Raw genomic sequence first — 17941 nt, 5'->3', positions numbered from 1 at the left:
TTCCTTTAGTATTAGTTTTATTTAAAATTAAAAGCTTACGCAGAAATCTTAGTTCAAATGACTGAAATCTGGCTCAAAGAACTGGGCAAGTTAATAATAGTAGTGAAATATTTAAATATTCCTTATTTCCAGCAACAACATAAACTGATAATGGTATTGTCCATCTCCAATGTCAATACTACCAACAGATTATAAATAAATTATAAATTCATTATAAATAAATTCTTATACTCCATTAAATTCAATCTAAAAGCCTGAGATTTGGGTAAGAATCAAAGTATTTAAAGGTCACAAGGCAATGAGGTTTATTCCCCTTTACTTGAACTCCCAGCTTTCTTTGGACAATCTGTAAGGAGAAAGCAGTTTTTCCCCCTTCCTCTGGCTCTCTATGACTCCACTTAATAGTATGCCTTTGAGCTTCCCCCATGTGTCTTGTATCCCATGTTTAGACTCAAATTTTCCTTCTACTTCAGAACTACTATCGAAGAGTTGACAGGTAGGGAAATGGTGGGAATAAAAAGGAGGCTTAAGTCAGGAAGGCAATAGGCCAGAAATTAATTTGAAATCTATTATGCCCAGCAAACATAAGCAAAAGAATTTTCTTGTATTTAGAAAAATGTATTCCAATTATTGGCAATGGGATGTTCATTTAGATCAGGGGTCCTCAAACTTTTTAAATAGGGGGCCAGTTCACTGTCCCTCAGACTGTTGGAAGGGCCAGACTATAGTAAAAGTAAACTTCATAACCCTGGGTGAGGGGGAATAATCGTCCTCAGCTGTCGCATCTGGCCTATGGGCTGTAGTTTGAGGACCCCTGATTTAGATTGTAGGGAGACCTACTGCATGTCCATTTAATAAGGTACACTTAATCGTAACTTGGGATTGCTATCTGAGAACAACCTTTTCATTTTGTCAGTATTTTAAGAATTTTGCAGATGATCTGTACAAAATAGGACATATTTTGTCTTGCTTCCAGCTATATAAAAATACAACTTGTAATTTAAACAGTTGTATAAAAAGCATGGGGGTGTGGGGGGAAGGGGAATCCCCAAATCAAGTAGAGTTATGGTACTCTTGTTTGATACTTTCAAACTCCTCCTGGGATATTTTTAAAAACTCACTTCTAGTTCATACATTCAGTAGTTTTCTCCTCTAACCCCTATTACTTATACCCATTCCTATTATTTTTTTTTTAAATCATTCCTTTTAAAATCCACTGAATCAATTATGTCCAGTGAAAGCTGGACACGGACTCATGGTTTTCCTCTTATAACTCCAATGTCATCCAGTCACTGCTCCTCCACATAAGGTTCTTCTGTCCTGTACAGAGCCAGCTTTTACTGGCTCAAATTCAAACTAGAAGTAACACGGTAGTCATGACTTTCACAGTCTAGCTACAAAGCTCCAATATGTATCTGATTGCTCTATGTACACAGATCATTGATTCTGCTACATACCTAAGCTCTGCACACAGTAGGTGTTCAATAAATATTTGATGAATTAAATATAATGGGAGGCATTATGGTACAGTACAGAAAGTGCTGGAACCTTGGGTTTTACACCCATCTCTGTTATTAAGTAGAAGTGTGCCTCAGGCTCTCTTATACTTCCCCACTTGGTCTGGATACACTCTAGGGGTGCTGTTTTCCCCCCCAAAGGCCAAAGAATTTGCTTCGGCAATGAAGATGACACGTCCAAACTAGTGACTGCCAAGGATATCTATCACTCAACCTTTAAAAAACCAAGATACCCAACACCCCATACCCTTAATTCCCCACCCCACCAACTGATCAGGTTTTCCATCCACAATGTTAACCAAAAAACAACAAAACTTTCCTAGTTAATTATTCTACAGACCTAGGTAAAACTTTTAAAACTGTATTCACATAATATATACAAGAGCACTCCTGCTCGGGCTCAGTGACAATTCAGGGCTCACTAATGGCCAAGTGCTCTCCTTGGTGGTGGGTTTCTGCTTGTGTCCTCCAGCTTCCCGGGTGTTCTACCACAGACAGATGCAGGAAGCTCCAATGCTAGTCATCGCTGTCACTGCCAGACTCACTTAGTTGTAAATCATTTCCTGTGAGAACAGATCAAAAGCAGAATCACAGAATTAAAAGCTAATGCCTAAAAATTCTTTGGCTGCCAGTTTTCAACATCACCAAATAAAGAATTATCTTTTAAAACTTACAAGGACAACTTTTTAAAAAAAATCATTTTGGTTAGTATTATGACAGACTCCCCAATTTTATTAATTTAATATAGTGATGCTGCTGGGTTGGGTTTCAGTAATGCTGAAACTGTAAGAAACCTATAATTACATATGCTTGGATCAGCAATGGGGATTGGGGAGAGACATTACATTTAATTTATATCTGCTTGTGATGAGTTAACTCAGTTGAACCACCAATTCTTATAAGAGGAGCAGAGCTAACTCAATTAGTTTCCTCACTGTTACTGTCAGAGTTTCCAATTCCTCCACAGATTAAACACAATAGGGAACAACATTCATCAGTAAAGACAGGCAGTATAATCAGATTAGGGGCATAGAAAGATCCAACAGAGCCTCCTCATCCAGATTGTCCTTCCTCTTCCTCTTCTCTTTTTAATTGGCTGCAGTAAAATACTGCCAGATATTGAGATACTGAGTGCCTGAACCCCCTTGTACTCCTATGTCCATTCCTAGTGGCCAGAGCCCCCTGGGCCAATGGAGGCCCCCTTCCACTGAGGACAAAAATCAACAAGGATTAAATGCGTAATATGTCAATGTGTGCTGTAAGACCTAGATTTAAGTCTCGTGGGCTATCACCCAGAGCTGGTCCCTTCAGCTGTGTCCCAAAAGACTCTGAGACTATCGGCAGCAGAACAGCTAATGCACTGGCTGGTATGGGGAGTTCTCCCATGCCAATGAAGAAAATTGTCAGGACTAAAAAATATGCTAGCTGCTAGGGAACAGCCTGATGACATAACATACAAAAAAGATACAGTCCCTGCTTTCAAGGAGCTTATATTCTATTGGGGGAGAGATGATATCTATATCTACATCTATAAGAAATACAAAAGAATTTCATAAAGCAGGTGCTGGCAGCCTCAGGCTCTCTGAGATGAGGTGTTCATGGGAGATCACAGCAGCTACAAAGCTGGGCGACTGAGACTCTCAAGGAAACGGGAAAAGTACAAAGGACCCTGAATGATTAGGCCAGATTGACTCTAAGCTTGGCTGTGCAAACATCTGGGACAGCATTTTTGGGAATTCAGCTGCATGTGCGCAGGGAGAAGGCTAAAAGACCAGTTTATGCTTGACGATGTCCCTGATATATACTGAAGTCAATAATCACTGTCCCCTTCAGTGATCAGAATCTCCCACAAGCCCCAAATTCTTGCAGGTCACATATAACTATTGATATTACATATTTCTTCAGGTATAGTGAACAATGAGAATATTCCTTTTTATGCTGATATTCCTAAGCCTTAGTATGAGTCAACAGTGTAAAATGCAATCCAAAAACTGAAGTGAACTTGGGCTGGGACCTGACGTGGGGCCAAGTGGCTGCTACTACATGACTGAGCAGAGGGGCCCGGGCTGCTCCCCACTTACGCAATGTGTTCATCAGCTGGTTATTCCCGGGGGGCCGGCTGGTGCCATTGGCCACAGGGTTTCTGTGACTGAACTGCTGGTGAGGAGGCTGGGAGGGCGAGGCTCGGGCGGCTGGCTCCTCGCCTTCGCTGCTGGAGCTGTCGTCATCGTCACTGCCCGAGGAGCTCTCCGAGTCGGAGGAGCTGCTGCCGCTGCTGCTGCTCATCTGCTCAATGATCTCCACCTCGGCTCTCAGCTCTGAAACAGAATGGCAGCTGGTGGATTAGGAGAAAAACAGGTCCTGCTGCATTCTTAAGGAATAGTATTTAAAATTTCTGCAAACTATGCATTTATTATATGAATTGATACACATATATGCACACACACACACGTGATTTCATTTATAATATGAAACTGTTAATAAGGAGAAAAGATTCAAAATGTGAGCCAAAAAGTTCACATCTCCAAAGACATCAATAGCTGAATCAATCTTCTCAAGGCCTTTTAAGATCCTAGGAACAGAAGGAACTGATGTAAATGACACTGATCATATGGAGAAGAAAATGCCAGACTGCTTAGGCAGCCTGGCTCTGGAGCTTGAGGACTGCGGCTCAAATCCTGTCTCTGGTGCTTACACCTGAATGATAGCAGATGAGCCATTTAAACTCCCAGGGACTCTATTTCCCCCTCTTAAAGGGGCTGGACTAGGTATAAATGGCATTTGAGGTCACTATGAGTTCTGCTCCACCCCACTGTTAAGAACATCTTTAGGAAGACACTTAACATTTTATAAATCGTGTTCTTGCCAACAGATTTGGCTAAAATGCAATCGCAGGATTTAAAATCAAATCTGTATTTTAATTCTTCTTGCAAACACATTATCCATTGCTGGAATCTACCCGTTTCATACATTGATGTGTAAAACATCCCAAATCTTCCTGGCCACATATGGTACAATCTATTCACCTATTTCCAACAGGAAATATATATTTGTATAACCAGATATGATTAGGTATTCATGATCCACAATTACTCAAATAAAGAGAGGGAGTCTTTAACATTCCAGTAAGTCAGAAAAATAGCCTGAACACCCTAAGAAAAAACGTTCTTAATGCCTGCAGCAGAAAGTATCACAGAGTTCCTGAAAACTGAAACTACGCACTAGTGCGTGGTTATTTTGCTTTTTACATTCACCATCTGGTTTGTGAAGCCCTTTGCTAACAGGAAACTGTTCAGAAGGGGCTACTTATCAATGCCCCTTCCTATCTCAATAATTGATATCTATTAGCATCTGCAGTGTTTGAAGCATTTCATAGACTTGTAGTGTGACTCAGTCTCAATATCCCTCCAATTGGAAAGTACTAAATCTCACATTTTCCAGAGGAAGTACCTGAGGGTAACTGGGGAGAGTTACCCAAAATTCCCACCAATCACCTCAATTTTGTTCTCAGAGAGCTTACATTTTAATGGGAGATACAAGACAGGGCCTGATTCACCAGGTCTTACTGTTGCTCAATTCTACCATCCTTGCTCACATCCACACATCTTCAACAAAGAATAACGTGAATGAAACAATCAATATTTATAAATATGGCCTTTTATTCCCAAGGTAACACTCCCACAAAGAGGAAACTGCATGATATTCAAGGCTTCCCAACTGACCAGAGGTTTAATATTTTGCCTTGTGTGTGTTTCATGTCCACAGTATGTGTTTGTTTAAATTCTGAACTGCTCAGGGATTTCAAGTCACTAATTCCTGAAATAACCTTCCTAAGCATCCTGGGAAGTCCCCAAGCAAAACAAGTACAGCTCGTGTCTCTGTGTCCTAAAAAGCAGAATCCTTATGTGGAAATGCCAAGCACCAAATCACATCACAGATGCTTAAAAGACCTCTTCTTGTCTATTTTTCTTGAAGAGAAAGATTCCACAAACCGTTATTTACCTCTCTTTATGTCATCCAACTGGGGTTCAGGGGAAGGGTTATCTTTCACAGGAGAGGTTTTTGGTCCAATCGGTGGCTTCATTGGGGCTCTAAATGGCATGGGAGGCGGTGGTGCCCGTGCAGGGGGCTGTTCCATTCGTGCCTGGATTTTGCTGCTTCCCTCAGCTCTGAAACAAGTGCAAAATATTTAACGAACCTAGATTATAAAGTTTAGGAACGTTCCAATGGATTAAAGCTCTCTGGTTCTATTACACATGAAAACTAAATTATGCATTTTAAATACAGTAATCTAAACTACATCATGCTTAAGAGTTTGTTCTTTCACCCTATAAAAGTCTATGATAATATTCTTTTTCCATTACAATGCTAGGTGCCAAAATAAAGTCTGTTTTCTCAAACATGTCAACAAAATGACAATTCAGAAAATTATTTTGTGTGGTTCAGGTTTTGTTTGAGAAAAATACTCTTCATGCGGTAACTTACACTTGGAAACATATGAATGAACCTGCTAACTGAACTGATGTAACCAAGGGAAAGGTAAGTGTCTTCCCTGATGGAGCACAACACTTGGAACAGGTCCACTGGGGCCTGAGTACTGCCCTTCCTCACCATATGACCCTGAGCTGGTTTTAACTTTGGCCCTTTGACTTTCATTCTCCACCCTGGTGTACCCCTCAGGAGGGCAGAACGGCAGTGGATGGAGTGCTGGAGTTGAGAAGAGCTGGCACTTTCAAGCCTGTGTCCTGGACAGATTGCTAACCCCTGGGTGCTTCAAGGAACTTGCTAGGAATTATCTACTAAACCAACCCTTCTACTGATAGAGACCCAGGGCCTATTCTCCCATCTCCCAGGAGAGCCTGGGATGGGCTCTGGGGCAGATGGGCCAAGTGGTGGATGCTGGTATGGACTCAATGGATACATACCTTGTCTTCTTGACCTGAATGCTGCTACTGAGTTTTTCCAACACATATTCACCAGTGTCATGATTAATGATGAGAACACAGTCTTTCTGATATGGTCTTTTGTTTCCTTTGAAAACAGTCATTGGAGGTGTAGATCCCTGTTTAAAATAAAAGAACAAGACAGTAATCCCAAAATGACATACAGAACAAGCACAGATTAGAAAAGTGACTATCTTTTAAAATGGTCAGGGAACGTGAAAACATTTTTAAAAATTCCTCAACTAATTCGAAGAAGTAGTTCCGTCTTTTTCCTACCATTAAAATTGTGAACATGGAATACCCTGGACTGACTTCAGATTTGGCTTTTGTATTTCCCCAGGGATGGCAGCATGATGGCACACTAACGGGCAGCAAAGGGGCCAGCTGGGAGATGCAGAGACAAAAGCAGGCTTTTCCCCTCTGCCGGGCCCCTCAATCAGCCGGCCCGCACAGGCTACAGGGGCCCCCTGAGAAGACTCGATCCCAGCACCTCCAACATCACCCCCCCTCTTCAGACTCCCCCCCCCCCCCGGACAGACACCCGAGACCAGGGCCCGGACTCACGGGGATGTGCGGCAGCGTGATGGTGACCTCGTCCCCCTTGCCCACCTGGAGCTCCCCCTCGCACGACGTGTCTATGGATGCTGGTTTGAAATCATCTGAAGGTGACAAAAGGCGGGTCGGTGTTTCTGGCCCTGTGGGGACGCTTTCCCACCCAAACCATCTTTCACACCCACAAGGGTGGATGCATTAAAAAGGAGGTTCTAAAGGGGCTCCCGGTGCTTGTCATTTATCCGGCACGGGGCTCTGGACTTGTCGGGGGCAACCGAGTCTCTTCTGCCGCGTCTCACAGGAGGGACCCGAGTAGCCGGGAGGGCCTCGGGGTCTGGAGGCGCACGGCCAGCCCCCTCTGCGAGCCGGGGGGGGGTGTCACCCAGACATCGGGCCCCCCCCAAAGCCTTCGGAGGCTCCGACCCTGCCCTCCGCCGGCTGGGAGTCCCAGAAGAGACTTTCCGGAGCCGGAGGATCGGAGCCGGCTGGGTGACCCCGGGCAGGTCACCTTACCCCGATCAGCGCAGGGCCTCCCTCAGGGGGGGGCCCCGGGCTTTACGAGGGACGCGGAGCCACGCGTCCCTCCCCCTCTGGCCAGTCCAGAAAGACCGGGTTTAGAGCCACGTCCTCCCCCCGGGGGTTTCCTCCATGCCCCGCCCCCCGCCCGCGTCCATCTCCAGAGAGCCCCGGCCGGCGGGGCCGAGGTTCCGAGTGGGAGGAGGCCCCGGCCCAGGGGGATCTCGGGAAGGCCCCGCGGAGGGGGGGGGGAGGGTTCTCAGGAAGGCCCCATCCCGGGAGGCCCCGCTGGGGAAGGTTCCACCTCGGGGCCCGACCAGCGTCCCCTCCCCCCCGCCCCCCGGGGCGCCGGCCCCGCGCGCACTCACAGCGGATCGTGTGGAAGGAGGACTTGGGCCGCTTCTCGAAGCTCTCGCCGAGTTTCAGGCCGTGCTCCTCTCGGTCCAGCAGCGGGTTGGCGGTGCCGTTCATGGCCCTTTCCCCGTGGGGGAGCGGCCTCTCTCACCGCCCGGGGCCGCTCCGGCGCCGCCCCGAGGGCCGGCAGCACTTCCGGCAGAGGCCGGGGGACCGGTGCAGCGGGGACACCGCTCCGCTCCGAGGCCGACGGGGGCGGGCGCGACCCTCCGCAGAAGCCGGAATCGCTTTCTGCCCTGACGCCGCGCCGGGGCAGGAATCTAAGCGGAATGGGGCGGAGCTTCCGCCCCCACCGGAAGGGGGAGGAGAAGTGCTGGGACAAAATCGTTCCGACCGAGACCCGTGGCCGAGAGCACTTCCGGTCCGCCCGCAGGGAGTTCTCCTCGGGGGTGGGGGGGTGGGGCACGTGCCTTCTCAGCCTGCCGGGGCGCTCCGGACTCTGGAGTTCCTTTCTCGTCCCTAGTCCGGGAGGTAGGAAACGCCAGGAGGCCGCGCCCATCCTGCAGATGAGGAAACTGAGGCCCTCGCCACCCAGTCCTTGTCTGAACCCTCCACTCATGAGTTGTGTGGCGACGCGTAGCTCTCTCCTTCCCCTCTCCTCTTCACCCCGCCCGGGTTGCAAAAATTGGGTGCCGAGATCAGGGCGGAGTCGGAGGAGCCCGGTTCGGATCTAGCAGCGCCCCCGTGGGCAAGACTCCCCCCCACGTCCTCGGGCCTCAGTTTCCTTATCTGTAGAATCGGGGGCGTTAGCCCCCAGCCATGCCCTTGGGGCCCAGCCCTGGAAATGCCGAGAGGCCCGCCCTCGGGGTGACGCTCCCGGAGCACCACAAGGGGGGCAGGGGCAGGGGGACCCGCGGGGGGGATGGATACCAAACCCCAACATGTGCCGTTATTTCCTTGTTCCCGCTCATTGGGGGTAAAGAAAATCAGGCAGAGACCTCGGAGTAGGCGCTTAATAAATATGGACCGGAGCCCCGTGCGGGCCTAGCCAGGCTTTAAGTGAGAGCAGGCTTGCTGTGGTCCTCGGGGGACATGCAAGTGAGGGGAAGCGGAGGCAGTAACAGCCGCCGAAGCGCCCACTGTGTGCCAGCCGCCGGCCGGGTGCTTTGCAGTCATCTCATTATTGCCCCTCCTGTGTGCTACACTTAAAACCGCAGACCGCAAACCAGTTACTTTGTAACTTCTAAAGTTACAAAAAAACCACAGGAATAAAACATAAAAGTATCCGCTGCTTTCATCGGGCAGTAAGACCCGGATTGTTGCTAAGTGGGAACTACCCACTTCATTTGTGGATCTGCTTTATCCGTTCCATCTCATTTTACTTTATCCACCTGAAAATGCTTCACTTCTCATTGTACTTTCATTTTTATTCCTTTTTTAGCTCCCGATCTGGCTTGAGCTGTGGGAATAGGTTTCCTGAAAATGAAGACTGGCAAACATAATTAAAAAGTTCTCCTCAAAAAGGGCTGTGGGGAGATGAGTTTGTCTGGGAATGACAAGACGGAGGGCTCTTCCATAGGATCGCAGTCGGCAATGTCAAGCTGTGGAGAGGATCCACTTTGTGAGAAAGGACAAGCCACCAGGCTTCTGGGTCCTGGAGAACTGGCCAAGCAAAACGGCAGTGGTCCCGTGGTGTCTGCCTTTAAACAAGCCAAACTGGAAAAAGAGGCCCAGAAGAACTGGGACCTGTTTTACAAGAGAAATAGTACCAATTTCTTCAGAGATAGACACTGGACCACCAGAGAGTTCGAGGAACTCAGGTCCTCTAGGGAGGTAAGCCCTCTGACAATGCTTCTTATAGGAAAGATGAGGCCTGAAGAGGGAGCAGGGACTCCTGGGGCTGATGCCCTTTGTAATTTATGGGGTGAGGGAGCTGAGTTACTGGACCCAGCAGTGTCAGAGACTCCTGAGGCCCCTCTCCAGCCCAGAAGTACCAGCACTGCACACTTAGCACACGATAAGCACCTAATAAATTGGTTGACTATGGTTAACTTTATCTCTGTGAGTACTGAATAAATACCAATAATTGGGTCTCAGGTGTCAAGATTCATTAAATGCTTAGCACTCTAGTCAAGGGGGAGTTTTTCTGTTCTTCTGAGTGTCCTAAATCTGGGCATCTTATTAAGCTAAATTGGTGCTTGTGACATAGAGAATACAGCTGGCCAGCAAACCAGCTGAAACTTAATCTAACACAAATTAAGAGAACAGAAATAGAATATGAAATTATCATATGCTTTCTATTCAGATATAAGACCTGAATTTTTAATAAAAGAGAATTATCAGTTTCTTTTGCTGATCATGCAAATACAACAGTCTCTTCTTCTTTCCCCCAGTTTGATGATCAGAAGTTGACTATCCTTGAAGCTGGCTGTGGGGTTGGAAACTGTCTATTCCCACTTCTAGAAGAAGATCTAAATATCTTTGCTTACGCCTGTGACTTCTCACCCCGGGCCATCGAGTACGTTAAGGTTGGTGTAATAAGCATGTGATAATATTTCTTTAAGAAGGAGGTTTCTCAGCAGATAAAAACTGCTGTTTCCATACAAGTTTGAGCACAATCCAGGCTAAATTAATTCTTTGCTCTTTTAACGGATGTTACCATTTAGCACTAATTGTGAAAGGGCAAATTGGTTGTGTGGATGCAGAATACTGCAACTGCAAGATTAATTCTTCTGCCAGCAGCTTTTAGGTAGTGACCCTTTGGGTAATTGGCAAAAAAAAAAAAGGAGAAGTTTTCTCACCCAGCTCGTGACCTCTGACAACTGACTCATGATTTGGAAGCATAGAAGAGACTTTGAAAGGACATCCTCAGCAAGTGCATCATGAAGACTCAGTGATCCACTCCTATTTTAGATCAGCACTAACTGTTAAACATCTTTGCTGGTGTTGCCCTGAAATCTGCCTTCCTGCAGTTTCCATCTGTCCCCAAGGGCTCAGCAGGGCAGGCCTGTGGGTCAGATTTCAGGCATTTGCAGGCGGCTCTCACGTCCGCAACCAAACACCCCACTTCTGTCAGCTGCTCCTATTTTGGCTTGGGAGGTACCAGGTCTTACAGCTTCATGATCCCTGTTCTAGGAGGAAGTGGTGTCATCCAGGGAACCCCGTAAAAAGACGTGCTCTGACCAGGGCCAGACAGCAAAACTTTGTTTCCTCGAACACTTGGCTTCTAACCCCCAGAGGCTTGAAGACTTTGCCCATGGTAGAATTTCCCTTAAGTTTGGCCCTTCTCTCATTGGAGGAAAAAGTGCATTGTACAGCCAGGGGCTTCTGAGAGCAGATCCTTCACCGATATCCGTGGGGCCTGTGCTCATATCCCAACCACGTTTGGTTGGAGGCTGCTGACTCACCCCTAGCTGGCAGTCCACTCAGACTGTGAAAAGTTGATGGCATTTTATATATATATATATATATATATATATATATATATATATATATACACATTGTGTGTGTGTGTGTGTTGTATCCTGCCTCAGAGCAGGAATACTTTGAATGGACTTTAGAGGAGGAAATCCTTATCGTAAACATGAGCCAAAAGGATGTCTTCACAAAGTTGTAAGCTGTCTTGACAAAAAAATTATATTTTATGGTGTGTTAGAACACGCAAATGTGGATACTTCTATACAAGTATATATCTTCACTCTTGTGTTTGTTTGTGTGGATGCACATAACATACTAGACCTGGAGTATAGGCCATTCAGCTTGCCTGGACCAAGCCCTGAAAGCCTGAGAGACCTTTTCCATGTCACACCAGTAGAAGCTGGAGGCAGGACTGTAATCCAGCTTTTCCCGACTTTGAAGCCAGCTTTCTATTCCCTTCCCCATGCAGTCTCTCAAGATTGAAATACTTGAAAATACATGCTGAGAGCTAAAAGCCATGTGATCCCAAACCTCAAGGTAGCCATGAGGTTGGAAAGGAAGGGAACATGGCCCAGTTCTGCATCCTACCACCACCTACCGACTCTGGGCCTTCTTCCTTAATTCATTTGCTATTTGGGGTTTTGGTGAACAGAAATAATGGGCAGTGAGAGAAGGAGAGGAGGAAGTGAATTTGGGTTCCATTTGTACTTTCCTGAGGGCTACAGGAAGAATTTGACTGGGCAAAGAAGAAAGACAGGGTGGGAGCCTACAACTGCAGAAACGGACTTTTCCTTTCTTCCCCTCCCATTCTTAGCCTTAATACCCTTGGTGTAGCTGACTCTGAGGGAGCTAAAGAAGAAATTTCTTATGATCAAGGAGATTTTTGTTTGTCCTTCCACTTTCAGACTGATGACTGCTCCTGGAGAGCCTAAGTGGTTTGGGGAAGCACCTCCTTGGGCCCTGCTTAGGAGGCTGAGAATGTCAGGAGGGAGGAGCGTGGGCACGCCCTTTCTTGATATTTGCTTGCTCATACCCACTGGGCTTATCTAGTTTTCCAAATGTATAGTCAGCTCTTAAATTACTAAGAAGTGACCATAGATTATCTTTTTTGATTTGGGGCTTGGGCTTTTTTTTTTTTTTTTTTTTTTTTTTTTTTTTAAACTATCTCTTTGACCCTCTATCAGTCACCAAGCATTTTCCAAGTATTTACTATATACTAGATACTCTATGGCTACTAAGAAAAAGTCAGCTTTCCTAATCTTAAGGAGCTTACCTGCTAACATAGGCTTATAAAATATACATTTTTGAGGATCTGATGGTCCCTAAGTAAAATGCAACTTGTAGCAATTAAATCCTGTTATTTAGAACAATCTTTAAGTGTTAGAGACTTTTGCTGTAAATAAAATGCCAGGGGCAAGAAAGAGAGCCTGTGATTTCTAGCAGTATTTGCAAATTAATTACTTTATGAGAGATTTTCACTTTATATCTGTTTAATGAACTACAAGTAATCCTTTCTCTATACTCTGTAGCAGGGGCAGATCCTGTATAACTTTGCTCTGACATTTCCCATAGTATCAGTTGCATATGCTGTAACCAAACCATTATAATCCCACAGAACTGTGTTACGATGTTATAAAATGATCAGCATTATCCATAATATAATGAAACAGCCAATGACATTTGGCTTATTACTTGATTTATACCTATTATTGCCAAAGTCACTGCCCTCTGTCAAAGGGTTTCATCTGACATCATGTTTTCATGAAGTTATTTATACTATTGGGTTAATTCAGCTCGAGCCCTCCCCAGTAGTGTAAAGGCAAGGACAATCTAATTTTTTTTCTTTGTTTTTCCATTGTCTAATACAATTATTTGCATGTAATTATATAATAAATGTTGAATTTGAATTATTTCAGTGTTGCCATGATTTAATTATGAAACCATTTGTCATGTTTTTCTCCCTTCCCTACTGAACAGCAAAACCCTCTGTATGATGCTGAGCGATGTAAGGCGTTCCATTGTGATCTAACCCAAGATGATCTCCTGGAACATGTCCCCGCAGCCTCTGTCGATGTGGTCACCTTGATATTTGTGCTTTCTGCTGTTCATCCTGACAAGATGCACCTGGTCTTGCAAAATGTTTACAAGGTAGATGAGGGCCTGATGAGGTGACTTTGAAATCATGCTCCCTGGAAAGCTTTTGGGAAGCACCTTTCTTTCAGTCTATTGTACTGTTCGTGTGTTAGAGATCAGAAACTGAGTCTTTACTCTGGAGATAATGTGAGTCAAAGCAATTTTTGTAAATAGAAAAAAAATTGCTGTAAATTGATTCAGACACTTAATAATTGCTTCATGGAGCTGACAGATAAACTTTGAATAATAGTTAAAATATTTCTCATGTGGACATAAGATAACAAATTTCAGTACTTTAAAACAAAAATTGTATGGGTTGCAAATGATACCTCATGCCTTTTGGTCCCAGAAAATGAAGCTGGTTAGCTTCAGGCTAGCCACAGATCAACTGGACTTGTAGTGACTGTTTGAGAATATAGAGAAAAAGTCAGCCTTCCTAACCTTAAGAAGCTTAGCTGCTAACATAGGTTTATAAAATACTCATTTTTGAAGATCTGATGGCCCCTAAGTAACATGCAACATGTAGCGATTAAATCCTGTTAAGTGTTAAGAGAATATGGCCTTTGACAAAGAAAGGATCTTTCTTTTCTGAAATAACTTTGCAAAGGAAAGTTCCTTCTAGATAAAGCCCTGAACCTAGATTTTTTTTTGTTCTCAAAGTGTTTGCAGGAATGAATACAACCACTAAAAGTTGTGTTCAAAATTCATTCTCTTAAACAATTTAGCCTGCAGTCTCCTTTTATTCATTCATTTGATTGTTATGCCACACGTCACATCTATAATCCAGTTTGGGTCAACTCAGAACTTTCACAAGCTTGAATTAATAGCATTTCAACTAAGGAGATTTCACTTGACTTTCAATTTTTTAGTGAATTTTTACTTACTACATGGAAATAATGTGCAATATATGCTTGTGTTTACTAGGTGTTAAAGCCAGGTAAATGTGTCTTGTTTCGAGACTATGGGCTGAATGATCACGCGATGCTTCGGTTTAAAGCTGGCAACAAGTTGGGAGAAAATTTTTACGTTAGACAAGATGGCACCAGAGCGTATTTCTTTACTGATGGTAAGAAGAATAAAAGGGTTATTTCCCTTTAAAGTGCTTTTTGTCACTCTTCAATTGTCTGAATTATAATTAATTCTTAGGTTTTTGGAGGGGAAGCCAAGTCATCTAACAAAAATGTCTACAAAACCCTGAAGATAAAAGGACTAGGAAGAAGAGGGACAGAATTTAGAAGGGCTCGTGTAGATTCCATAAAAGTGGATATTCTTTCTGAATGAAAAAATGGAGAAGTAAAGAAAGAGAATGCTGGGCTGGGGAGTGGTGAGAGATCCAGTAATACATGAGGTGGAAAAGAAGCCCTGTATTACAAACAGCATCATAGAGGGGGTGTTCAATGGGGACAGAGGCCGCCAAGGTCAGGGAGCATGAGAGTGGAGAAAAGACACTGGATTTAAGGGGAAGTGAGTCATTGGGGACCTTTCAAAGCCATTTCTGTGCAATGGCTGGGAGGGGAGCCAGAGGTAAATGTGGGTAGGAAGACGCAGTCAAGAAGAAATACAGCCTGAGGTGGCTCGGAGAACAGTTTGGCGGAGAGAGGAGGAGGAAAATGTCGCAGCAGCAGTCAGGTGGGCTATGTTTAATTGTCAGGAGCTCAAGGGGAGCAGCAGGCTCTCGTAGGTAGGCAAGGATGCCATGGAAAACAAATCTCCTGAGATTGAAATGAATGAGGGAAGCTTGTTAAAGGAGTTTAAGCCTTCCACTTCATTGTTTTTTAAGCCAAGACCTTCTAAAGGGTCATTGGGTTAGGGATGATTGTACATTGCAGAGTGCTTTGGACTCGGTCTTCATTTCATGGGAGGAGAAAGAGGTTATGATACAGTCACCAGGATTTTTACTTGAGTTCTCCTGCTCCCTGAGGAACAGAATTAATAAGATGCTGAGAGTAAAGCAGCCAGGGGTTGAATGTTTTTGTGAGCATGGCCTTTTTTCAAATTCTTGTCTTTTCTTTTGACTTAAATGGGGACATGGTACATTGTTCAACTCTTGCCTGTCTGGTATGTAGTAGGGGCTTAATGAATGCTTGCTCATCTTTTGAAGGATCATTAATGCACTGTGCTGGGCACAGAGCAGGTATTTCTGACCATTGAAATGAATTAAATGGGAAACCTACCCTGCACGTGTGGAAGGCAGTTTATCTGGGGCAATTGGAGCTATCCCCCTTTATGCTAGAAATGTGTGATCTGGAAGAGGAGGAGTCTTTGGATGAGTGACCATGTGGGATCACAGAAACCACTTAGAACTTGGAGTCAGACATAAAAGGCACCAAAAAAAGATAACATAAAGGTGGAGCCCCTAAAATGAATAGTGGGACAAGAGTTCTAAAATGGAGTTCATAACTGAACCAGCTATGCCCAGAGAAAGAACTCTGGGTGATGACTAAAAACCATTACATTGAACTCCCAATCCCTATATTTATGCCCACCTTCATTTTTGATTTCCTTCACAAGCTAATTGTACAATATTTCAGAGTCTGAATCCTTTTGTACAGCAAAATAACGGTTTGGTCATGTATACTTATTGTGTATCTAATTTATATTTTAATATATTTCACATCTACTGGTCATCCTGCCATCTGGGGGAGGGGATGGGGGATAAGAGGTAAAAAATTGGAACAAGAGGTTTGGCAATTATTAATGCTGTAAAGTTACCCATGCATATAACCTGTAAATAAAAGGCTATTAAATTTAAAAAAAAAAAAAAAAAAAAGAACTTGGAGTCAGAAACTTCTTTCATTCTGGTTCTGCTCCATCATTCATGTGTGACTTTGGAAAAGAGGTCCCTTCCGGTTCACGAGCCTATGAAGCCATTTGTTGTGAATTAAAATATTCCATTTGTGAGTGTAAAAAACAGTGAGCTTGGAGGAAATGGGATCGTGTTTTCCTTTTCCATTAAAGTATAATCTCCCCTAAATATCAAAGTAAAATATTCACTTGTTTAAAGTAAAAACATGCTCTTAGCTTCCCACTCTGCCTTGACCTGGTGAGGTGATCAAAAAGCTCTCCTGAGATCATCAGTGCCATTTACTTTGTCTCTTCTAGGATTCCTGGCTCAGCTCTTCAAGGCAACAGGATATGAAGAAGTGGTCAATGAGTATGTGCTCCGAGAAACCGTGAATAAAAAAGAAGGCCTATGTGTACCAAGAGTTTTTCTTCAGAGCAAATTTCGGAAGCCTCCAAGAACACCGTAATTCTCGCTATTGTGGCTACAAGTCTCAATCTTTCACAGAATCTAACAACTTGGGACAGAGGCTCATGATTAAAAGTTAACATTTTAGTCACAATTTAGGAATCCAGTTCTTCAGAGGATCTGCCATCTCCCAGATGGGGACCTTTCCTCCAGTGTGAGAGCACAAGGTCATCCACACCTCATTCTCCCCAGTTCTTGTCCGGGTCCTCCCCAGGTGCTCTATGGAGGATCCCCAGCACCCACTGGAGGCCTTCTTGGGTCAGACTTCTTACCCTGTATTGGGGAACTTTTCTCAAACATATTTCAGTACATTTGGTCTTCTTTGTAATCCTATGCATCTTATGCATTTAACAACATGATTCTGAGAACAGGTGTTCTAAGTTTCACAGACTCCCAGAGGGTCTGAGACACAGAGAGAGGTTTAGGATCCCTGCTCAGGATTGCCCAAGGGGGTTTGTGAGCCTTCTCGGTAATGCAGCTGGCTCACCCCCTTGTTCAAGCACATTCTAGGGGATACCTTTCATGACTAATGGGCAGCAGCTTGAGATTTTAGCCAAGTTAGCTCTCGGCCTTGTGCTCCCGTGTGTCTCCCTCTACGTCTCCTAAGTTGACTCCAAGCAAGGATCCGTGGAGTCCTTCACTGGAGGGAATCATCATTATGTGATGCTGGTCCGTTGGCACATTGGGTGTTGAACCCTCAGGAACGCAGGACCCTGTGCCAGCAGGAGATACCAGTCTCCCTTCCCAAGACTGGAGAGAGTGGGAGCCACATACCCCAGTCTTGTTTCAGTAAATACAGTCAGGAGGTGTACACACACCAGGGGAAATAGAAGATGTGGCTCATGGCCTTTGAGATCCAGAAGGACAGGATCTTGATACCTCTTGTCTAGTTGGACAGCTTGACTGCGATTTCCATGGTTGGACTATTAGAAAAGTCTAGAGGAAGATTCCAGTACAGCTTAATTTTACCACAAATGCAGATTTCCCCAGCAGATTATGGAACTGTCCTGAGTAGAAGAGAACTTAAAGGACTACATTATTAAAGAGTGGGGGGTTGGCATTGCCGTTTGAAGAGGAGTTGTTCTGTTCTTCACTGTCAGCTTCACATTCCCAAATTCTATCTGTCCTTGTGCACCATGATGTCCCATAAATGGTTATTTCTGGGAATTATTTTAAAACAAGCCAAGAGAAAAGTCGAGTTTATATTTTTATTGAAAACAAATTTTTAATAAATTTATTTTGGAATCTTCTCTGAACTT

The 17941-nt window shown here is 44.5% G+C and overlaps 2 protein-coding genes across 3 annotated transcripts; one reads left to right on the top strand and one right to left on the bottom strand.

The window, feature by feature from the left end:
- Positions 1–1140: 1140 nt before the first annotated feature.
- EAF1 (ELL associated factor 1) lies at positions 1141–8104 on the bottom strand. Its single transcript, XM_031940261.1, has 6 exons — positions 7897–8104; positions 7025–7119; positions 6443–6579; positions 5520–5686; positions 3599–3835; positions 1141–2080 (listed from the first exon to the last, which is right to left on the bottom strand). The coding sequence occupies exons 1-6, from the start codon at positions 7997–7999 to the stop codon at positions 2034–2036; spliced, it is 786 nt and encodes a 261-aa protein (XP_031796121.1). The 5' UTR covers positions 8000–8104; the 3' UTR covers positions 1141–2033.
- Positions 8095–17941, top strand: METTL6 (methyltransferase like 6). 2 transcript variants are annotated; one of them, XM_031940260.1, is made up of 6 exons: positions 8095–8303; positions 9324–9715; positions 10276–10410; positions 13277–13447; positions 14357–14498; positions 16535–17941. In XM_031940260.1, exons 2-6 carry the CDS (start codon positions 9419–9421, stop codon positions 16681–16683), a joined length of 894 nt encoding a protein of 297 aa, XP_031796120.1. In that variant the 5' UTR covers positions 8095–8303; positions 9324–9418; the 3' UTR covers positions 16684–17941. The 2 variants fall into 2 exon arrangements, with proteins under 2 accessions (XP_031796120.1, XP_003772057.2); XM_003772009.4 differs by lacking the exon at positions 8095–8303 and adding an exon at positions 8320–8413.

The sequence above is a fragment of the Sarcophilus harrisii genome, chromosome 5 (assembly GCF_902635505.1).
Source record: "Sarcophilus harrisii chromosome 5, mSarHar1.11, whole genome shotgun sequence".
NCBI classification, from domain to species: Eukaryota; Metazoa; Chordata; class Mammalia; order Dasyuromorphia; family Dasyuridae; genus Sarcophilus; species Sarcophilus harrisii.
This window is presented reverse-complemented; position numbering and strand designations above follow the sequence as displayed.

What these genes read in the sequence shown, in the direction of transcription:
- EAF1 (XM_031940261.1), bottom strand. Translation starts at nt 7,999, where the DNA reads ATGAACGGCACCGCCAACCCGCTGCTGGACCGAGAGGAGCACGGCCTG. An exon ending in CTCCTTCCACACGATCCGCT is followed by an intron (nt 7,120 to 7,896) that starts GTGAGTGCGCGC and finishes TGTCACCTTCAG; the next exon opens with ATGATTTCAAACCAGCATCC. An exon ending in GTTGGATGACATAAAGAGAG is followed by an intron (nt 3,836 to 5,519) that starts GTAAATAACGGT and finishes ATTCTGTTTCAG; the next exon opens with AGCTGAGAGCCGAGGTGGAG.
- METTL6 (XM_031940260.1), top strand. Translation starts at nt 9,419, where the DNA reads ATGAGTTTGTCTGGGAATGACAAGACGGAGGGCTCTTCCATAGGATCG. An exon ending in TCTTGCAAAATGTTTACAAG is followed by an intron (nt 13,448 to 14,356) that starts GTAGATGAGGGC and finishes TGTGTTTACTAG; the next exon opens with GTGTTAAAGCCAGGTAAATG. An exon ending in AGCGTATTTCTTTACTGATG is followed by an intron (nt 14,499 to 16,534) that starts GTAAGAAGAATA and finishes TGTCTCTTCTAG; the next exon opens with GATTCCTGGCTCAGCTCTTC.